Genomic DNA, 15,178 nt, shown 5'->3' on the forward strand with positions numbered 1-15,178 from the left:
CTGTTCACACCTATTGTGATGGTCCGAGCCTAAACCACACAAAAACAACACAAGACACTATGGAACACAAAGCTTTTACTATCTCAACCTGGAATATACAAGGTCTGAGGTCATCTGCCTTTGCCTAAAGAGCAGGAACCCAGACTTCATCAAAGCAATCAGAAATACAGACATCCTACATGAAACATGGTATAGAGGAGACGGACCCACTGGTTGCCCTCTAGGTTATAGAGAGTTGGTAGTCCCATCCACCACACGACCAGGTGTGAAACAGGGAAGAGACTCAAGCGGTATGCTAATTTGGTATAGAGCATGTGTGCTACCTATATCCCACCAATAGAATCCACATACTTTAACTATGACAGCTTCTCCATCCAAGAGGTGGAGATCAACAATTTCCAGGCCCAGGGGCATGTACTAGTCTGTGGCGACATAAATGCCAGAACCGGACAAGAACCTGACACCCTCAGCACACAGGGGGACAAACACCTACCTGGAGGTGACAGCATTCCCTCCCCCATATACTCCCCCTTTAGACACAACTACGACAACCTAACCAACAAAAACAACTCCTGCGGTTCTTTCGGACCCTGGATATGTACATAGTGTTATAGGTTCTAATGCAGAGTAAAAACTCAAAGGAAACCAAAGCTTTAAACCAAGTTTATTCTGCCCCGAGGTTCAACACAGCTGCATTAGACAAAGACATGGTTTCATCCATGGTAGTATACATACCCCACCCTGGGTGGAGTCTCCTCGTTATCGCCAAACATTGCATCAATGTTGTCTGTCAGGGAGTTGAGTGATGTGGTCCTTAAAACGGTTCCTCCCCTTATCTGTACTGCCACGTGTTTTCCCTGCACTCAGCCCCTCCCAAGCTTCATTATGGTACCCCTCATGACTCTTTTATAACTAATGATTAATAATAGATAAAGCTCAGAAATCCTTTCCTATCGGTAGTCAATGGTAGGCTTTGAGGGGACTCCTACGGAGGGTACACCTAATGCTCATCTCTTGGCAGTAGTACCGTAGACTAATTTATCACTGACCTCAACCCAGTCTCTTAAAGCATGCAGTCAGTCCACTGACAGCCCTTTCAGATCACAGCAAAATCACACTCTACTTGACCAGAGCTATGCTCAATCATGAGGCATCAAAGCTAAATGAACTGAGTAATATTAAGAAATGCTATAGATGAAAGGAAAATAGTGGAAATATACCATAAAAACTATTGGGCAACAACAAATTCAATCCCTTCTAGACAATTTCTTGGACATAAGGTTTCACTGTAAGAGTGAAGGTGTAAACTTGGTAGTAGAAACCGAAACAGTATATTTGACCTCTCAGCTTCCCTATCAAACCTAATAATGTCAAGCAGACAACCTAAGAAAATGAACAACAATGACAAACGGTTTGATGAAGACGGTTTGATGCAAAAACCTAAGAAGGAATTGAGAAACCTATCCAACCAAAGACATAGAGACCCAGAAAATACCTTCACTATGGTGAATCACTAAAACAATGCAGAAATACACTACGGAAAAAGAGGGAACAGCACGTCAGAAATCAGCTCAATGTAATTGAAGAATTCATAGACTAACCACTTCTGGGAAAATAAGAAAAACTCTAAACAAACAACAACACGAAGAGTTATCTATCCAAAATGGAGATGTAGGGGTAAACCACTTCTCAAATCTTTGTGGCTCTATAACAAGGAACAAACAGCAAAAACATATACATGATCATATATAAAGCTTAGAATCAACTATTAAAGACTACCAGAAACCACTGGATTCTCCAATTACATTGAATGAACTACATGACAAAATACAAGCCCTCCAATCCAAAATGGCCTGAGGGGTTGATGGCATCATAAATGAAATGATAAAATATACAGACCAAAAATGCTTTGTTGTTTTCAAAAAAGCTTTAGATTCAATTTGGTATGAGGGCCTGCTATACAAATGGATGGAAAATGGTGTTGGGGGGGGGGGAACAAATGACATTATAAAATCTGTGTACACAAACATGGAAAGAATTGACAAAAAAACACACATTTCTTTCCACAGGGCTGGGGGAGGGGGTGAGACAGGGATACAGCTTAAGCCCCACCCTCTTCAACACATACAGTACCAATCAAAAGTTTGGACATGCCTACTCATTCCATTTTTTAAATATTTTTTTAACTATTTTCTACATTGTAGAATAAGAGTGAAGACGTTAACACAATGAAATAAGACACAAGGAATCATGTTGTAACCAAAAAAGTGTTAAACAAATCAAAATAGATTTTATATGTGAGATTCTTCAAATTAGCCAACCTTTGCCTTGATGACAGCTTTGCACACGGGCACTGGTGTCTTCACGGACATTTGATTGAGTCTGATTGAGTCTGTAATACCAACATGTTTCAAGCAGACCACCATAGTCCCTTTGCCCAAGAACATGAAGGCAACGTGCCTAAATGACTACAGACCCGTAGCACTCACGCCCATAGCCATGAAGTGCTTTGAAGGCTGGTAATTGCTCACATCAACACCATTATCCCAGAAACACTAGACCCACTCCAATTTGCATACCGCCCAAACAGATCCACAGATGATGCAATCTCCATTGCGCTCCACACTGCCCTTTCCCACCTGGACAAAAGGAACACCTATGTGAGAATGCTGTTCATTGACTACAGCTCAGTGTTCAACACCATAGTGCCCTCAGAGCTCATCACTAAACTAAGGATCCTGGGCCTAACTCCTCCCTCTGCAACTGGATCCTGGACTTCCAGACCCCAGGTGGTGACAGTAGGTAGCAACACATCTGCCTCGCTGATCCTCAACACGAGCCCCTTAGGGGTGCGTGCTCAGTCCCCTCCTGTCCTCCCTGTTCATCCACGACTACGTGGCCAGGCACGACTCCAACACTATCATTAAGTTGTCAGATGACACAACAATGGTAGGCCTGATCACCGACAACGATGAGACAGCATATAGGGAGGAGGTCAGAGACCTGGCCGGGTGGTGCCAGAATAATAACCTATCCCTCAACGTAACCAAGACTAATGAGATGATTTTGGACTACAGGAAAAGGACGACCGAGCACGCCTCCATTCTCATCAATGGGGCTGTAGTGGAGCAAACACACCTAGACAGTCGTGAAGAGGGCACGACAAAGCCTATTCCCTCTCAGGAAACTAAAAAGATTTGGCATGGGTCCTCAGATCCTCAAAAGGTTCTACAGCTGCAACACCGAGATCACTGCCTGGTACGGCAACTGCTCGGACTCTGACAGCAAGGCACTACAGAGGGTAGTGCGTACGGCTAACCTGCCTGCCATCCAGGACCTCTACACCAGGTGGTGTCAGAGGAATGCCCTAAAAATTGTCAAAGACACCAGCTACCCCCTCTACTACCGAATGGCAAGCGGTACCGGAGTGCCAAGTCTAGGACAAAAAGGCTTCTCAACAGTCTTTAACCCCAAGCCATAAGACTCCTGAACAGGTAATCAAATGGCTCCCCGGGCTATCTGCTTTGTGTCCCGCCACCCCAACCCCTCTTTTACGCTACTGCTACTCTCTGTTCATCATATATGCATAGTCACTTTAACCATATCTACATGTACATACTACCTCTATCAGTATAAAGCCTCTCTACTGTATATAGCCTCACTACTGTATATAGCCTCTCTACTGTATATAGCCTCACTACTGTATATAGCCTCACTACTGTATATAGCCTCACGACTGTATATAGCCTCTCTACTGTATATAGCCTCACTACTGTATATAGCCTCTCTACTGTATATAGCCTCACTACTGTATAGAGCCTCACGACTGTATATAGCCTCTCGACTGTATAGAGCCTCTCTACTGTATATAGCCTGTCTACTGTATAGATCCCCTCTACTGTATAGAGCCCCTCTACTGTATAGAGCCCCTCTACTGTATATAGCCTCACTACTGTATATAGCCTGTCTACTGTATATAGCCTCACTACTGTATAGAGCCTCTCTACTGTATATAGCCTCACTACTGTATATAGCCTGTCTACTGTATATAGCCCCTCTACTGTATATAGCCCCTCTACTGTATATAGCCTCTCTACTGTATATAGCCTGTACTGTATATAGCCTGTCTACTGTATATAGCCTGTCTACTGTATAGAGCCCCTCTGCTGTATAGAGCCTGTCTACTGTATATAGCCTGTCTACTGTATATAGCCTGTCTACTGTATATAGCCTGTCTACTGTATATAGCCTGTCTACTATATAGAGCCCCTCTGCTGTATAGAGCCCCTCTGCTGTATATAGCCTCACTACTGTATATAGCCTCACTACTGTATAGAGCCTGTCTACTGTATATAGCCTGTCTACTGTATATAGCCTCACTACTGTATATAGCCTCACTACTGTATATAGCCTGTCTACTGTATAGAGCCTCTCTACTGTATATAGCCTGTCTACTGTATATAGCCTGTCTACTGTATATAGCCTCACTACTGTATATAGCCTCACTACTGTATATAGCCTCACTACTGTATAGAGCATGTCTACTGTATAAAGCCTCACTACTGTATATAGCCTCACTACTGTATATAACCTGTCTACTGTATAGAGCCTGTCTACTGTATATAGCCTCACTACTGTATATAGCCTCACTACTGTATAGAGCCTGTCTACTGTATATAGCCTCACTACTGTATATAGCCTCACTACTGTATATAGCCTGTCTACTGTATATAGCCTCTCTACTGTATATAGCCTGTCTACTGTATATAGCCTGTCTACTGTATATAGCCTCCATACTGTATATAGCCTCACTACTGTATAGAGCCTGTCTACTGTATAAAGCCTCACTACTGTTATTTTTCACTGTCTTTTTACTGTTGTTTTTATTTCTTTACTTACCTGTTGTTCACCTAATACCTTTTTGTTTCTATCTTAGAAATTACACTATTGGTTAAGTAAGCATTTCACTGTAAGGTCTACTACACCTGTTGTATTCAGCATTTCACTGTAAGGTCTACTACACCTGTTGTATTCAGCATTTCACTGTGAGGTCTACTACACCTGTTGTATTCAGCATTTCACTGTAAGGTCTACTACACCTGTTGTATTCAGCATTTCACTGTAAGGTCTACTACACCTGTTGTATTCAGCATTTCACTGTGAGGTCTACTACACCTGTTGTATTCAGCATTTCACTGTAAGGTCTACTACACCTGTTGTATTCAGCATTTCACTGTCAGGTCTACTACACCTGTTGTATTCAGCATTTCACTGTAAGGTCTACTACACCTGTTGTATTCAGCGCATGTGATTTGTTTAACACTCTTTTGGTTACTACATGATTCCATATCTGTTATTTCATAGTTTTGATGTCTTCACTATTATTCTACAATGTAGAAAATAGTTTAAAAAATGAGTAGGTGTGTCCAAACTTTTGACTGGTACTGTATATCAACGAATTGGCGAGGGCACGAGAACAGTCTGCAGCACCCGGCCTCACCCTATTCGAATCTGAAGTCAAATGTCTACTGTTTGCTGATGATCTGGTGCTTCTGTCCCCAACCAAGGATGGCCTACAGCAGCAACTAGATCTTCTGCACAGATTCTGTCAGACCTGGGCCCTGACAGTAAATCTCAGTAAGACAATAATGATGGTGTTCCAAAAAAGGTCCTGTTGCCATGACCACGAATACAAATTCCATCAAGACACTGTTGCCCTAGAGCACACAAAAATCTATACTTACCTCGGCCTAAACATCAGCACCACAGGTAACTTCCACAAAGCTGTGGACGATCTGAGAGACAAGGCAAGAAGGGCCTTCTACGCCATGAAAAGGAACATCAAATTTGACATACCAATTAGGATCTGTCTAAAAGTACTTGAATCAGTTACAGAGCCCATTGCCCTTTATGGCTGTGAGGTCTGGGGTCCGCTCACCAACCAAGAATTAACAAAATGTTCCAAACACCAAATTGAGACTCTACATGCAGAATTCTGCAAATATATCCTCTGTGTACAACGTAGAACACCAAATAATGCATGCAGAGCAGAATTAGGCCAATACCTGCTAATTATCCAAATCCAGAAAAGAGACATTAAATTCTACAACCACCTAAAAGGAAGCGATTCCCAAACCTTCCATAACAAAGCAGTCACCTACAGAGAGATGAACCTGGAGAAGAGTCCCCTAAGCAAGCTGGTCTTGGGGCTCTGTCAACAAACACAAACAGACCCCACAGAGCCCCAGGACAGCAGCACAATTATAACCAATCAAATCATGAGAAAACAAAAAGATAATTACTTGACACATTGGAAAGAATTAACAAAAGAACAGAGCAAACTAGAATGCTATTTGGCTCTAAACAGAGATTACACTGTGGCAGAATATCTGACCACTGTGACTGACCCAAAATTAAGGAAATATTATATATATTATATAGACATAATATGACATTTGAAATGTCCTTATTCTTTTGGAACTTTTGTGTAATGTTTACTGTGCATTTTTTATTGTTTATTTCACTTTTTTTTTTTTTTATCTATTTCACTTACCTTGGCAATGTTGACATATGTTTCCCATGCCAATAAAGCCACCTTAAATTTGGAGAGAGAGAGAGAGAGAGAGAGAGAGAGAGAGAGAGAGAGAGAGAGAGAGAGAGAGAGAGAGAGAGAGAGAGAGAGAGAGAGAGAGAGAGAGAGAGAGAGAGAGAGAGAGAGAGAGAGAGAGAGAGAGAGAGAGAGAGAGAGAGAGAGAGAGAGAGAGAGAGAGAGAGAGAGAGAGAGAGAGAGAGAGAGAGAGAGAGAGAGAGAGAGAGAGAGAGAGAGAGAGAGAGAGAGAGCATAGACCGAGTGTGCAGAGAGAAAGCGACGGAGTGAAAGAGATCCATCGAGGCGAATGAGAAGATCAATAAAAGGGTGGGCAGCTCTGACAGTCCAGACCTGCTGGGTAAATGAACTGTGGATAACAGGGAGAATAGCCTCGAGAGGCTTCTCATTGGAACTCCCCAAGCATTAATGGGCCATGCTCTTTAGGTCAACGCAAATATTCTGCAATGGAAAATTAAAATGAGTGTTTCAGTTTGGACGAGTCCAGCTGTATAGTCCCTCCCTGTTTGAGACTTTTTTTCTGACATTTAGAGCCTAATGGACGCAACCCCATGCTCTGGCGTGCATTATTCAGCTGGCTAGAGGTCATCAGGTCATTATAGGAATAGAGAGTGTCTTCTCAATAACTTACTTGGGTTGGTGGATCAAAGTGTTCAGTTAAAAACCCGCAGCCACAATAGCAAGTGATAAATGTTCCACAGGTAATTGTGGCTAGTTTGTGTTGTCAACTACATAGAGATGACATGAGCGATAGGAGCGAGAGGGAGAAATAAGGAGAGAGAGATGGAGAAGGGGAGAAAGAGAGAGAAAAAGAGCGATAGAGAGAGGGAAGATAGATAGGAGAATTCTGCCTGCGGCTATGGAATCCTGACCTGTTCACCGGACGTGCTACCTGTCCCAGACCTATTATTTGACCATGCTGGTCATGTATGAACATTTGAACATCTTGGTCATGTTCTGTTATAATCTCCACCCGGCACAGCCAGAAGAGGACTGGCCACCCCTCATAGCCTGGTTCCTCTCTAGGTTTCTTCCTAGGTTTTGGCCTTTCGAGGGAGTTTTTCCTAGCCAACGTGCTTCAACACCTGCATTGCTTGCTGTTTGGGGTTTTAGGCTGGGTTTCTGCACAGCACTTTGAGATATCAGCTGATGTACGAAGGGCTATATCAATACATTTGATTTGATTGAGAGAGAGGGAGAAATAAAGAGAGAGAGAGAGACGGAGAAGGTGAGAGAGAGAAAGCTACAGAAGGAGAGAAGGCTAAGCAATTCAATATCACGGGCTCTGTATCTGGTGAGTATCTGGGCAATGACATCCCGGCCTGTGAAAGGGGAACATCACACATAGACTCTCACATTTTAGTGCACATTACCTGCAGGGAGAAGGGGCCTGCATCCCAAATGGCATCTTATTCCATACATAGTGCCCTACTTTTGATCAGAGCCCCGGTCTAAAGTAGTGCACTATATAGGGAATAGGGTGCCAGAATCCTACTGACCATGGTCTAAAGTAGTGCACTATATAGGGAATAGGATGCCAGAGTCCTACTGACCTTGGTCATTTACAGAGTCTGGGTAGGTTCTGGCTCAGCATTCAAATTGATAGCTGCTTGAAGCATAGAAACAAGGATGTAGAAACATCCTTGAGATGTTTCTACAACTTGATTGGAGTCCACTTGTGGTATATTTAACTTGATAGCCACTAATATGTTTCCAATTAGGAATAGCGGTCATGACCATCATAGCCTGAGGGCTTCCTCTTCCGCTAGACTCTCTCTCACTGGTCCAGGTTATGATCTGCAGACAGTAAAGCTTTTCATTTGCCTGAGGGCTTCCTCTTCCGCTAGACTCTCTCTCACTGGTCCAGGTTATGATCTGCAGACAGTAAAGCTGTTCATTTGCCTGAGGGCTTCCTCTTCCGCTAGACTCTCTCTCATTGGTCCAGGTTATGATCTGCAGACAGTAAAGCTGTTCATTTGCCTGAGGGCTTCCTCTTCCGCTAGACTCTCTCTCACTGGTCCAGGTTATGATCTGCAGACAGTAAAGCTTTTCATTTGCCTGAGGGCTTCCTCTTCCGCTAGACTCTCTCTCACTGGTCCAGGTTATGATCTGCAGACAGTAAAGCTTTTCATTCGCCTGAGGGCTTCCTCTTCCGCTAGACTCTCTCTCACTGGTCCAGGTTATGATCTGCAGACAGTAAAGCTTTTCATTTGCCTGAGGGCTTCCTCTTCCTTTCAACATATTGCTGAATTACAGTCAGGGTGTCGTCTAAAACAAAGGTGCAGTGAAATGTGTTTTACAGGGTCGGCCAAAATAGTATTGCACCCCGGGAGCAAATTAGGGTTAAGTGCCTTGCTCAAAGGTACATCGACAGACCTTTATCCTCTAGGCGACCTGCCCCCGAGTGTTCATTAATACAAGTAGGGGAGATGGGGTAAGTTGAACCACCCTTGTTCCTAGGAAACTACGGTGCCTTCAGACCCCTTGACTTTTTTACCACATTTAGTTACCGCCTTATTCCTAAAATTGATTTAAAAAAATAAAATAAATCCTCAGCAATCTACACACAATACCACATAATGGCAAAGTGAAAACAGGTTTTTAGACATTTTTTGGCGAAATGTATTAATAATAACAAACTGAAATACCTGATTTATATGAGTATTCAGACCCTTTGCTATGAATGTCGAAATTGAGTTCAGGTGCATCCTGTTTCCATTGATCATCCTTGAGATATTCTACACACCGCAACGCATATAAGGTCCTGCCCCGCCCCCCTTTCGGAAAAGCTGACCACGACTCCATTTTGCTGATACCTGCCTACAGACAAAAATTTAAAAAATAAGCTCCCACGCTGAGGTCTGTCCAACGCTGGTCCGACCAAGCTGACTCCACACTCCAAGACTGCTTCCATCACGTGGATTGGGACATGTTTCGTATTGCGTCAGATAACAACATTGACGAATACGCTGATTCGGTGTGCGAGTTCATTAGAACGTGCGTTGAAGATGTCGTTCCCATAGCAACGATTAAAACATTCCCTAACCAGAAACCGTGGATTGATGGCAGCATTCGCGTGAAACTGAAAGCGCGAACCACTGCTTTCAATCAGGGCAAGGTGTCTGGTAACATGACTGAATACAAACAGTGCAGCTATTCCCTCCGTAAGGCTATCAAACAAGCTAAGCGTCAGTACAGAGACAAAGTAGAATCTCAATTCAACGGCTCAGACACAAGAGGCATGTGGCAGGGTCTACAGTCAATCACGGACTACAGGAAGAAATCCAGCCCAGTCACGGACCAGGATGTCTTGCTCCCAGGCAGACTAAACGGACTAAATTACTTTTTTGCCCGCTTTGAGGACAATACAGTGCCACTGACACGGCCTGCAACGGAAACATGCGGTCTCTCCTTCACTGCAGCCGAGGTGAGTAAAACATTTAAACGTGTTAACCCTCGCAAGGCTGCAGGCCCAGACGGCATCCCCAGCCGCGCCCTCAGAGCATGCGCAGACCAGCTGGCTGGTGTGTTTACGGACATATTCAATCAATCCCTATACCAGTCTGCTGTTCCCACATGCTTCAAGAGGGCCACCATTGTTCCTGTTCCCAAGAAAGCTAAGGTAACTGAGCTAAACGACTACCGCCCCGTAGCACTCACTTCCGTCATCATGAAGTGCTTTGAGAGACTAGTCAAGGACCATATCACCTCCACCCTACCTGACACCCTAGACCCACTCCAATTTGCTTACCGCCCAAATAGGTCCACAGACGATGCAATCTAAACCACACTGCACACTGCCCTAACCCATCTGGACAAGAGGAATACCTATGTGAGAATGCTGTTCATCGACTACGGCTCGGCATTCAACACCATAGTACCCTCCAAGCTCGTCATCAAGCTCGAGACCCTGGGTCTCGACCCTGCCCTGTGCAACTGGGTACTGGACTTCCTGACGGGCCGCCCCCAGGTGGTGAGGGTAGGTAACAACATCTCCTCCCCGCTGATCCTCAACACTGGGGCCCCACAAGGGTGCGTTCTGAGCCCTCTCCTGTACTCCCTGTTCACCCACGACTGCGTGGCCACGCACGCCTCCAACTCAATCATCAAGTTTGCGGACGACACAACAGTGGTAGGCTTGATTACCAACAACGACGAGACGGCCTACAGGGAGGAGGTGAGGGCCCTCGGAGTCTGGTGTCAGGAAAATAACCTCACACTCAACGTCAACAAAACTAAGGAAATGATTGTGGACTTCAGGAAACAGCAGAGGGAACACCCCCCTATCCACATCGATGGAACAGTAGTGTAGAGAGTGGAAGTTTTAAGTTCCTCGGCATACACATCACAGACAAACTGAATTGGTCCACTCACACAGACAGCATCGTGAAGAAGGCGCAGCAGCTCCTCTTCAACCTCAGGAGGCTGAAGAAATTCGGCTTGTCACCAAAAGCACTCACAAACTTCTACAGATGCACAATCGAGAGCATCCTGGCGGGCTGTATCACCGCCTGGTACGGCAACTGCTCCGCCCTCAACCGTAAGGCTCTCCAGAGGGTAGTGAGGTCTGCACAACGCATCACCGGGGGCAAACTACCTGCCCTCCAGGACACCTACACCACCCGATGTTACAGGAAGGCCATAAAGATCATCAAGGACATCAACCACCCGAGCCACTGCCTGTTCACCCCGCTATCATCCAGAAGGCGAGGTCAGTACAGGTGCATCAAAGCTGGAACCGAGAGACTGAAAAACAGCTTCTATCTCAAGGCCATCAGACTGTTAAACAGCCACCACTAACATTGAGTGGCTGCTGCCAACACACTGACACTGACTCAACTCCAGCCACTTTAATAATGGGAATTGATGGGAAATTATGTAAATATATCACTAGCCACTTTAAACAATGCTACCTTATATAATGTTACTTACCCTACATCATCTCATATGCATACGTATATACTGTACTCTATATCATCGACTGCATCCTTATGTAATACATGTATCACTAGCCACTTTAACTATGCCACTTTGTTTACATACTCATCTCATATGTATATACTGTACTCGATACCATCTACTGTATCTTGCCTATGCTGCTCTGTACCATCACTCATTCATATATCCTTATGTACATATTCTTTATCCCCTTACTCTGTGTATATGACAGTAGTTTAGGAATTGTTAGTTAGATTACTTGTTGGTTATTACTGCATTGTCGGAACTAGAAGCACAAGCATTTCGCTACACTCGCATTAACATCTGCTAACCATGTGTATGTGACAAATACAATTTGATTTGATTTGATTTACACATTGATTGGAGTCCACTTGTGGTAAATTCAATTGATTGGACATGATTTGAAAGGCACACACCTGTTATAGACTAAGATACAGTAGAATAGGATAGAGTACAGCATATACACATGAGTAGCGCAAAATATTTAAACCTTATTAAAGTCACTAGTGTTCCATTGTTAAAGTGGCCAGTGATAGAGGTGTCCTTGTTTCTAGGAAACTTTTGACCAAAATTTTAACCAAATCTTTAGGAAGAAGTCATACTTGTATGGAGTTTGTGAAGTTAGAAACCACATGGAAAAGTTGAGAGATGTTCACCAGTCAAATGAAATTGATTGTGATAGAGATTTCATGATGCTTGTATCTAAACCAAAGTAGATACTTTTAAGATTGTTCTATACATCAGTTGGGGTCTCTATAAGCTTCATTATAAGGTCATAAACCTAGCATGAATGTGCATAATTATAGATGTGTATCCTAATACAGCCAATATGTTTGCCTTGGGGTAAATTGAGCCAATGGCCATGGAGTAAGCTAAGCCAATGGTTGAGCCAATGGGCATGGAGTAAGCTGAGCCAATGGCCATGGAGTAAGCTGAGCCAATGGTTGAGCCAATGGCCATGGAGTAAGCTGAGCCAGTGGTTGAGCCAATGGCCATGGAGTAAGCTGAGCCAGTGGTTGAGCCAATGGCCATGGAGTAAGCTGAGCCAATGGTTGAGACAATGGCCATGGAGTAAGCTGAGCCAATGGTTGAGCCAATGGCCATGGAGTAAGCTGAGCCAGTGGTTGAGCCAATGGCCATGGAGTAAGCTGAGCCAGTGGTTGAGCCAATGGGGTAAATTGAGTCAGTGGTTGAGCCAATGGGGTAAATTGAGTCAGTGGTTGAGCCAATGGGGTAAATTGAGTCAGTGGTTGAGCAAATGGGGTAAATTGAGTCAGTGGTTGAGCCAATGGCCATGGGGTAAATTGAGTCAGTGGTTGAGCCAATGGGGTAAATTGAGTCAGAGGTTGAGCCAATGGGGTAAATTGAGTCAGTGGTTGAGCCAATGGGGTAAATTGAGTCAGTGGTTGAGCCAATGGGGTAAATTGAGCCAATGGGGTAAATTGAGTCAGTGGTTGAGCCAATGGGGTAAATTGAGTCAGTGGTTGAGCCAATGGCCATGGGGTAAATTGAGCCAGTGGTTGAGCCAATGGCCATGGGGTAAATTGAGCCAGTGGTTGAGCCAATGGCCATGGGGTAAATTGAGCCAGTGGTTGAGCCAATGGCAAGTTGAGCAAATTGAAGCAAATGTTCTTGCTCGGCGTAATGCAAGTCATTATCGATGGGATATGAGTTAACAACAGGGCCTGGCCTATGTTAAAAGTTTTTTTTTTGTTAGGTGTAAAGCCTCTGTTAAAAGATGCTTAAAATTATTATTGTTTTAACTGAAAAAGCTATTGCGATTGTGTTGAATTGTGTCTGAGGGAAAAAAGACAGTCATGGTTTTAAAAACATAGTAGTATTTAATTCACTTCAGAAATGTGTAAGCAGCTTAATTTCCCCTTTCCCCCGGCTCATCTTACCCCATAACCAGGGTACGTTGTGTCAGGAGATTACTTTTCTCTTGGACAAGATGTTTTCATGAATGTTTACATTCATTCTGATTACTTCCAGGGATACACAACATCCTGAAGTATTTGTCGATATCTTTGTTCGAAGGAATACGATGTTTCCCTTGACGGAGTGTTGCTGAATGTAAAACATGGCTCAACTTCCCCAACGTCCCCGTAGAATGTATTCAGGCCTTTACCACTATGGTTGGCAATGAATTTCTGATCCCATAATGTATAGAATATTTGTCTCAAAGTCCCAATATTGAATGAACGCTATATTATCATATACTTCATTCAGTGATGTTGCCAACTCGTCCATCATTGTCATGCCATACATACACAGAACATTGTTTTTGACTTTCCTGTCTCTAATTTCCACCCTTTTATGTACCTTTGTTACAGAGAGCTGTAAAGACATCCTGGCCGCTACTGGGAACTACGCCCAACCAGAAATCACCACTCTGACCTGAAGAAGTTGATTGGTCGATGAAGGAGAATTGCGTGTGAACCAGGATGCAGCACTGAAGGACATGGGGTGGAGCTTCAGGTCTTAGGTCCCTCCTTCCTCTAACTGAGATGAAGGTCCGGGTCCTTCCGGAAGGTTCTGGAAGAAGATCTCTTGTCTTTCTGTCAAGTACACAGTACCCAAACTCTGTTGTAGAATACGTCTATCTGATGCTTTAGGAGGTATAGTTATGTATGTACACACATCTGTCTGTTTCCAAGCATTTAGCATGTATTGTATTGCATGATCTAGCACTATATAATGTACCATGAAAGAAAATATCATCAGTGAACTTAATGTTAAGGGACACATTTAAAGTTGAGGAGTGTTTTGAATATCTGAAGTAACTCCTATTTCCAAATGGTGTTTTCAAGAAATTGCTACTATTTGTGAAGGATTCGAGTTATTTGATGTTTCTGTAAAAAAATGCTGCAGTCTTTCATCAATTAAGTGTAATTGGTAAATATTGACTAACAAAAATTCAACAGAAATGTGGAGTTGCACCACTGCATGGGGCGGCAGGTAGCCTAGTGGTTAGAGCGTTGGGCTAGTAACCAGCAGGTAGCCTAGTGGTTAGAGCATTAGGCTAGTAACCAGCAGGTAGCCTAGTGGTTAGAGCGTTGGGCTAGTAACCAGCAGGTCGCCTAGTGGTTAGAGCGTTGGGCTAGTAACCAGCAGGTAGCCTAGTGGTTAGAGCGTTGGGCTAGTAACCTGCAGGTAGCCTAGTGGTTAGAGCGTTGGGCTAGTAACCAGCAGGTAGCCTAGTGGTTAGAGCGTTGGGCTAGTAACCAGCAGGTAGCCTAGTGGTTAGAGCGTTGGGCTAGTAACCAGCAGGTAGCCTAGTGGTTAGAGCGTTGGGCTAGTAACCAGCAGGTAGCCTAGTGGTTAGAGCGTTGGGCTAGTAACGAGCAGGTAGCCTAGTGGTTAGAGCGTTGGGCTAGTAACCAGCAGGTAGCCTAGTGGTTAGAGCGTTGGGCTAGTAACCAGCAGGTAGCCTAGTGGTTAGAGTGTTGGGCTAGTAACCAGCAGGTAGCCTAGTGGTTAGAGCGTTGGGCTAGTAACCAGCAGGTAGCCTAGTGGTTAGAGTGTTGGGCTAGTAACCAGCAGGTAGCCTAGTGGTTAGAGCGTTGGGCTAGTAACCAGCAGGTAGCCTAGTGGTTAGAGCGTTGGACTAGT

The 15,178-nt window shown here is 44.1% G+C and overlaps 1 protein-coding gene across 1 annotated transcript in view; it reads left to right on the plus strand.

Annotated features, from left to right (window-relative positions):
* Nucleotides 1-14,824, plus strand: part of LOC135527734 (potassium voltage-gated channel subfamily C member 1-like) — a 75,003-nt gene extending 60,179 nt beyond the window's left edge. The window contains exon 5 of the mRNA XM_064956259.1: nt 13,900-14,824. Within this exon, the coding sequence (XP_064812331.1) occupies nt 13,900-13,967 (68 nt within the window). The 3' untranslated portion in view covers nt 13,968-14,824. The remainder of the gene's footprint in view (nt 1-13,899) is intronic.
* The last annotated feature ends 354 nt before the right edge of the window (nt 14,825-15,178 follow it).

Source organism: Oncorhynchus masou, chromosome 33 (assembly GCF_036934945.1).
Source record: "Oncorhynchus masou masou isolate Uvic2021 chromosome 33, UVic_Omas_1.1, whole genome shotgun sequence".
NCBI classification, from domain to species: Eukaryota; Metazoa; Chordata; class Actinopteri; order Salmoniformes; family Salmonidae; genus Oncorhynchus; species Oncorhynchus masou.